This window comes from Patiria miniata, unplaced genomic scaffold, assembly GCF_015706575.1.
Source record: "Patiria miniata isolate m_02_andy unplaced genomic scaffold, ASM1570657v1 HiC_scaffold_17, whole genome shotgun sequence".
Classification (NCBI taxonomy): Eukaryota; Metazoa; Echinodermata; class Asteroidea; order Valvatida; family Asterinidae; genus Patiria; species Patiria miniata.
The window spans coordinates 8,792,927-8,801,105 of NW_024037055.1; the positions used below are offsets into that span (position 1 = coordinate 8,792,927).

General features: G+C 39.3%; 1 protein-coding gene across 1 annotated transcript in view; it reads right to left on the bottom strand.

The window, feature by feature from the left end:
- The window catches only part of LOC119724011, a 106,519-nt gene extending 103,832 nt beyond the window's left edge, over nucleotides 1-2,687 (bottom strand). The window contains 1 exon segment of the mRNA XM_038194932.1: nucleotides 2,226-2,687. Coding sequence (XP_038050860.1) covers nucleotides 2,226-2,687 — 462 coding nt within the window.
- Between the last annotated feature and the right edge of the window lie 5,492 nt (nucleotides 2,688-8,179).

Sequence of the window (8,179 nt, forward strand, 5' to 3'; positions counted from 1 at the left end):
TTTCATCGTCATACTAAACGTCTAGTCGTCATCTTCACGAAACTCATCATAATCAATCTCTTGATGCTCTCCCACTATTGATACTCCACCTCCTCAACAGTTTTCTGCAGCAAGTTTATGAGTGAAGGGGAAGGATAGGGCCGCATGACCACACTAGCATGATTACCCACCACCGCAATATAAATATGCGATGATTGTAAGTTCACTATATCACCATTTCCAGCTAATACTACAAGATTAAGCCTATACCTTAATTTGTCTTCCTATGATGCCTAGTTCAAAAGTTATGTTAAATAACCGATTTTCGTCGAAATCGAAAATAGCCACCAGGATGGCCGCCAATCGATTCCTCACACCCAATTTACCCCGAAAAACGTATTAATTTGTCTTCCTATGATGACTGGTTCAAAAGTTATGTCAATAACCGATTTTCGTCGAAATCCAAAATGAACCCCATGGGACAATATTTGATGTTGGAAACATCAAAATTCAATTACTAGACACCTTAATGATTACCAAAAAAGTAGGTGAGAAAAATATATCCAGGGGTTGCATAAATACCATATCTTCCTACTAGACTAATGTCTCCATGCAACACAACGATTTCCATGTAGAACTTAAAACTGCAACTTCTATAGATGAAAATTATCATTAACATTATTATTGAGTTTATTAATAGATTTCAGTTTCTTCGGTATATTAAATGTGTTGAGTTGATGATAATCTTCAAAGTGAGACATGCAGATGGAACCGTAGGCCCTATATGATATTGAATGATTTAAACTAACCAATTTCATGCATTAAAATTTTTTGCCGTTAGTGGTTCCTGTCTGCATGTGTTTACTCTATTTTTACCCTCGCAAATTCATTTTTGGTATCTCTTTTTTGCTATCATGCTTCAAATTCAAAGTGACGGCCAATATGGCGGCAAATATGGCCGCCTTATTGGTAAAAAAAAAATGAAAAACGTCATACACAGCCAAACAATGAAGCCATGTGCTTTCTAGGAGGTAGAGTTTCCTGGATGGGTACATCTAATTCTATCTTTATGATCTGACCTCTTCCACTGCGCTGCCCTGTACCGGCTCTTTGAGGCCGGTACGGTATGATCCTCAGCGGGTATTTTGCCCCTCAGTCACTCAACAAACAACCTACTGGTTTGCAGCCTGTCAGCCTCCAAAGTTAAACAAAGAGTGCTAAGCGGATTAGTGTCTATTGTGTAAACATGGTGTAATCAAGTTTCTCTATCTTTCCATAGATGGATGGCTGGCATTTATTTATTCACTACATTTAGCGCGTTACCTTACAGTTTGTCTTCTATGACAGTAACATTTACCAAAAGAAGTAGCAGAGAGTCCTCCCCCTGAGAATTGTGGCCTGTTAATTTCTATAGCAGTCAGGCGCTTAAGGCCTTTTGTTGACAGTGGAGGATTAAGCGGATTACATACCCCTCATTGTTGGGTCCCTGATGATGGACCTGCAATTATCAGGCGTGAACACAATAGATCACCTATAGTGGGTGGGTGCCTCAGCCAGAGTCTGGCCGGTTGCTTGGCCAGTTTGAAGAGGATTATAACTAACCGGCCGAGCTACTGCTGGCCTGTGCTTACACCGGCCGATGATGGAAGCCCGGCCTTACTACAGTCACTTAGACCACCATCTTTAATTATGAACATGTTTGCAAGTTAGACAAATCCAGATATGCAGTGAAGTCTCAAGCACATAATCTCAACTTATAACTGCTAATCACTCATGGATATCATCTACATCTATGGCCAATATATGGCTATTCTTAAATTTGACCATTTTTGGCAGCCATATTGGCAGCAATCTTGAATCTGGTTCATGGTAGCAAACCGAAAGAATGACTTTTTTTTCCATTTTTACCAATATGGCGGCGATATTAGCCACCAAATTGGCCGCCATCTTGGATTTGAAGTATGATAGCAAAAAAAAGGAAACCAGAAATTAGTTTTTGAGGGTCTAAAACATATAACTTACCATTTTATTTATGCTTTTATCACATAATTTGGCTGATTTATGCCTTTTTTCCAGTTTTTACCATTTTTGGCGCCCATATTGGCCGCCATCTTGGATATCTCCTTCGCATCGGATTTGTTTTCGTGTTAACATCCAAAATGTGTTTTAGGACCCTAAAAGGCACCCAAACAAATTGGTGAAAGTTCTTTTTCTGGGGGGGTGCACAGGGGGTTCCCCATATATACTCCACTATATTGTCTGCCGCTGTCGGTTTCCACGTTGTACGACCGAGGAGTAGAGGATTTGCCTACAACTCTCCCTTGGCTCCAAATCTTGGTGAGTGGATTCTGGATGTAGACTGGCTTGTCTTTGAGGAGTTCTTGGAGTGGATTTGAATGTTTGTTGTAGTAGCGAGCCTGTGAAAATTGGTCGTTCTTCATCTGTTCGCGCACATCTTCACGGTCAGGTGAGGGATGTGTTATTGAAGGTAGTGTTGTTTTGTACTTTCGTCTTTTCAGTAGCTCAGCTGGGGAAGCGAGGTTGGATCTGAGTGGGGTTGTGCGAAGACAGAGGAGGGCTACGTTTGGGTCGTCTCCTGATTCGCGACACTTGGATAGGATTCTCTTCACAGTCTGGATGTGTTGTTCAATGAAACCATGGCCTCTTGGGTAGTGGGGTGGTGATGATGTCTGGATTCGAAAAACCATACTGCTGTGCAAAGGCTCGGAATTGCGAAGAGGTTAATTGGGTTCTATTGTCGCAAATGATGACGTCTGGGATACCTTGTTCAGTAAACAGAACTCGCAACCCTCTGGTGACAGTGCTGGCTGTAAGGTTCTCTAGTTTGCGAATGAAGGGGAATTTGGAATAATAATCCGCAATGATTATAAGTACCAGGTCTTGTCATGGTATAAGAGGTCTGCTCCAAGTGGTGGTACTTCTGTGGCCATCATGGGCTCACACTGCTGTGATCGCTGGTACTTCTGGCATGGCTGGCAAGCTGTCACAGTGTTCTCAATGTCTTTGTATAAATTCCTGGCCAGTAGACGCTAGATTTTGCGCATAGTTTGCACTTCCCCATGCCCTGGTGGCCACTGTGGATCTGTTGCAGGATGTTGTGTCGCAGTGTGCTGGGAATTACTATTGTACTCCCAACAAAAACTATGCCGTCTTCTACTGCTACGTCGTCTCTGACTGACCAGTATGCTCGAATGGAGCGATGAATTGTCTTGATGCTGTCAGGCCAGCCATCTGCAATCTGCTGCATGAGTAATTGAAGGGTCAGGTCCGTCGTTGTTTCTTCCTTACTTGCTCCAACCTTGTTGGTGATACACTCACTATGGTGTTTATACAAACTCGCATCTCTGGAATTTCGTGCTTCTCCAAGGGGGAAGATGTGAGAGGGCGTCAGCAACCACCATCTCCTTTCCTGGCTTGTAGCGTATCTCAAGGTCATATGCTTGTAGACGCAAGAAGATTCGCTGTAGTCTTGGTGGGGCCTTTATCATGTTCTTCTTGTGGATATGCTGGATTTGGCGATGATCGCTCTCCACGATGAATTTTCTCCCGTAGGGGTATAAATGGAACTTTTCACACCCATTCAGCATTACCAGTAGCTCTTGCTCTATGTTGGCATATCGGGTTTCTGCTGCGCGTCAGAGCTTTCGATGCAAATGCTAGTGGGCGGTCATTTTGAACTAGGGTGGCACCCAGTCCTCTGGTCGATGCGTCCCCCTGTAGTGTTACCGATTGCTTCTGATCGTAGTATGCGAGTGTGGTTTCTGAAGCTATGAGGGTTTTGACGGAGTTGAACACTTTCGTGTGTGATGGTTATGGTTATGGTTATGATTATTTTCATATCATAGCACAAACAACATAATAAACAGAAAACAATATAAAGAATGACAAAAAAATGATATTAGGGATCCAGGTAAAAGGATATGTTTGTACAAGACCTGGAACCCGTAATTACAAATTAAGCTAACAAATTAATATGTAGATACAATAGGCTGAATTCTGTCAGGTAAATACACTATTATACTAATTAAATTGAAAATAAAAATTAACAGCAAAAACTCACAATTCACATTCGCATGAATATACATAGGCCTTTACAGTACTTTCTTACATCCATACATTACAAGGAAATAAATCAAATAATTACAATACAGGTAAGGGAGGAAGGGGAAAGAAGCAAAAAGTGGCCAAGGAATTATAAAAACAATACTATATTTTCCAGCAATCCGTGAGATGACATGAAATTAAAAAAATATTGGGATCCTTAATTATCAGTATAATTTGTCAGTAGCAACGTTTTCATGTAGTTTTTATAGTGCTTCATCGATCTAAAGATAGGCATTGGTTTTAGGTGGTTCTACAATAGAGGTCCTTGGTTTCTGACAGTCGATAAATAGAGAGATGTTCTTTGTAGAGATGAACATTTTGAGGCTGACCTTGTATTATGAGAATGCATATCCGAGTTTTTGTTAAATAGCGAATGTATAGTTTTTGGTAGATTGTTTGTTTCGAATTTATACATTAATACCCCAAGATGGTATTTATACAAGTCAAAAACAGATTTTGCATTTACTAAGCAGTGGTGCTGAATGTTCTGTATATCTGAAGTGTTTTCTTTTGCATAAAATACAATTTATTGATAAAGGTTGGGTAGGTGTTACCCCATGCTAAAATACCATATTGAAGGTGAGGCAGGGACAAGGTGTTATAAATAGAAAATAAGATATCTGAAGGTTATAATAATAATATCGGAGTCTTATATAGCGCACGTATCTACCAACTATTAGGTACTCAAGGCGCTGGAGATATGCCTTTTATTAAAGAAAGGTAAATAAAGTTCATGAGAAATATGAGACCCATTATGTAGCAACTTATAAGGGTTTACAAGGTGCTGCGGCGCATATTGCAGCCACTGCCAGAAACACCGGGGCAAACCCCTTCTCTTAGCGATAAGTGTTACTGGGTTCTTTAAAGAGGTTGTGGAATGCTCGAAGACATTTCCGTCATTTTTTGGGTATATGTAGCCTAAGGTGTGATGAAATAAAAACAACTATTGTTTCTGTCATGAAATGAGTACAAAGGATACTTTTGAGAGCTATTTTTCAGGTCCCGTTTCGACCCGAACGTGCAATTTGTGTAAAAGTCGTCGTTGCGGGCAGCAAACAAAACACCGTAAATCGTGACGTAATAAACAGGACTCGTTTATGCTACTCTGCATCGGGAGTCCTGTTTATTACGTCACGATTTACTGTGTTTTGTTTGCTGCCCTCAACGACGACTTTTACACAAATTGCACGTTCGGGTCGAAACAGGCATGACAGCTCTCAAAAGTTCCTTTTGTACTCATTTTATGACAGAAACAATAGTCGTTTTTATTTCATCAAACCTTAGGCTACATATACCCGAAAAATGACAGAAATGTCTTCGAGCATTCCACAACCTCTTTAACGTGCATTACACAACACACGGGACCTACGGCTTTACGTCCCATCCAAAGGACGAAGCAATAATGGTAAAGTGCCTTGCTGAAGAGCACAAGCACCATGTTCCCACGGTCAGGATTCGAACCCATGTACCACGGCACACGAGTCGAACACCGTAACCATTGGACCACAGCACCCCACAAGGTAATTCGTGTTTTAGTTTTCTTAAGATACCCTGGTTCCGAGAAAGTGCCATTAGGACTTTTTGGCAATGTTGCTTCCAAGAAAGTTTACTATCAATAATTACACCTAGAAATTTACATGTTTCAACTTGTTTTATTTGTGTGTCATTTAAAGAGAAAATACAACATTTGCAAACATCAAAAAATAAAACTACCAAATCATTTTGAAATACCTTGCTGGACTGTTAGTGAATGACATTGTAAAGCATCCTGTAAAATCATGGCACCTGGTATACTGTCATTTTCAAGAAAAGTGGTATTTTTGTATCAATTTCCAACGCTGATCGGCCGATCAGCGTTGAACAAAAACTGGCTTTTTTTCAAATGCTGGCCCCAATTGACCATCGCACTTGTTTGCAATCAATTACAAACCTATGAACGGGTACGAGCCAGCTAGACTGGTTCCCTGACCTTACAATTCCCCAATGTATGTAAACTGCTCTGTTTCTTCTTATATGGAGTCAGGGAACCAGAATACAGGAAATGATTTTTTTTCTTGGTTTTTATAGCATTTTCGAACCCAAAACCTCAAAAAAGTCAGTGTAACTATATTTGCTATATATTTCCAACCCCCCAAGTCTATCCATTTTTGAAAATTACAGCAAAAGCAAATGATGTATATTCCCTTTAAGTAACACTGATATTCCTGTCGACTTTACCATTGGAGAACAACATACATTGTGTTTTTTTTTAATTAACGAACAGTTTATTACATTTAAACCAATCGGAGATTTTGCATAGTTGTCGATTAGCAGTGTCAACTGCCTTAAGTAAGTTATTACTGCTATAAAAAAAACATTAGTGTCGTCCGCAAATAAAATGAAGAAGAGTATTTTGGAAGATTCACAAATGTCATTGATGCAATCAGAAAGAGTATAGGGCCAAATATTGAACCTTGAGGAACTCCACAACTTATTGGTGCAAAAGTAGATTGGGTATTCTGCCATACCACAAACTGTTTCCTTTCACTTAAATAGTTTTTAACCAATCCGAAGCAATTCCTCTCATTCCATATTTATTTAGTTTACAAATCAAAATATTATGGTCTATTGTGTCAAAGGTTTTAGAGAGGTCCAAAAATAAACCGACTGTGTGAAGAGAGTTGTCAAGTGATTTTATCAATAAGGTCAATCAGTGCCAAATGAGTTGAATAGTTGACCCTAAAACCGTACTGAGTCGGTGTCAAAATATTATATTTATCCATAAAGTTATTCATTCGATTTGGTACAAGTCTTTCTAATATTTTTGAAAAGTATGGTAAAATAGAAATAGGATGGTAGTTACTTATGAGGGATGGATTGCCATTTTTGTACATGTATATGGGAATAACGTTAGCTAACTATGATATTGTTTGTATTTTTCGTTTGGATTTCAATAAAAAGTGATTCATAATAATTGGATTTATTAACTAGACCATGACATGATACCGAGTCTTAGATATATAACAAAACACCACCCCCTTTTGATTATGTCGATTATTAAACTCAAGTTTGTAGCCAGGAGGATAATTATAACACGGAATCTGGTTAATTTTTCAGCCTTGTTTCGGTTAATCCTATATGATATGAAATTTGTGAGCAATTTCCTCCAGAGTAAGGGTAAGATCATTAAAAGTTTTTACCAATACTCCTGATATTCGCATAAAACATTGAAATAGGTTCATCACTTGATAGTTGTTGAGTCACAGCTTTTGCTTGTTGTTCAGTAAAGCATTTAGTACCAGGTGGGTTATATGATGGATCGCCAGAGTCTTCTTCGTCTAAAGGAATTGGATTAAAAACGCAGTATTGGATACGATTTAGAATGTCACTTGTTGCGTCTATTATGTCACTGCTACTACTATCGCTTCCACTTCAATCACTTACGTCATATGTTGAATTGGGACCTCAGTAACAAGCCCAAAGACTATTGTGATAAAGAGACAAAGCCCGTCTCTATGGTAATAAAAGCCGCGTCCATAGTAGCAGTGAAATAATCGTAAATAAAGTACGAGTTGGGTCTCTCGAAGTACATTTATATGTTGTTTTTAAACAGTGTATATCCATATTTCTCAAGGAATGCAAATCGGCTAAGGGTTTGGTTATGATCAGATTTTTGTAGATTTGAACAGAAATGATAATCTAACAAATGATACTGAACTTGTTACTACTTTTTTTGTCAAACACACTGTTGAATTGCATTTATTTAAGTTATGCGAGGCCAACGTCTACATGTTAATTGTTTAAAAGTGAAAGTTGTCAATAATTTATTTACAAATACTCGGCTGCGGAATTCGTGTGCTGCTAGTGGTTGATCAGCGTAAAGTTAGTAGGTGATGGAGGCCGGGACTGTCCAGTGACGTCTTTCCCGGAGTTGCTTTCTGGTCATTCTGACAAAGTTCGTCACATCGTCTGCAATGAAGATGTTGGAGCTCTTATAAAATATTGCTCTTTAACGATCTTGCTGCTTGCTTCAGGATGAATTGTCGATCCCCATCCGCTCCGTTCACAAGTACCCCCTCACCGGCAAAGAGAGTAC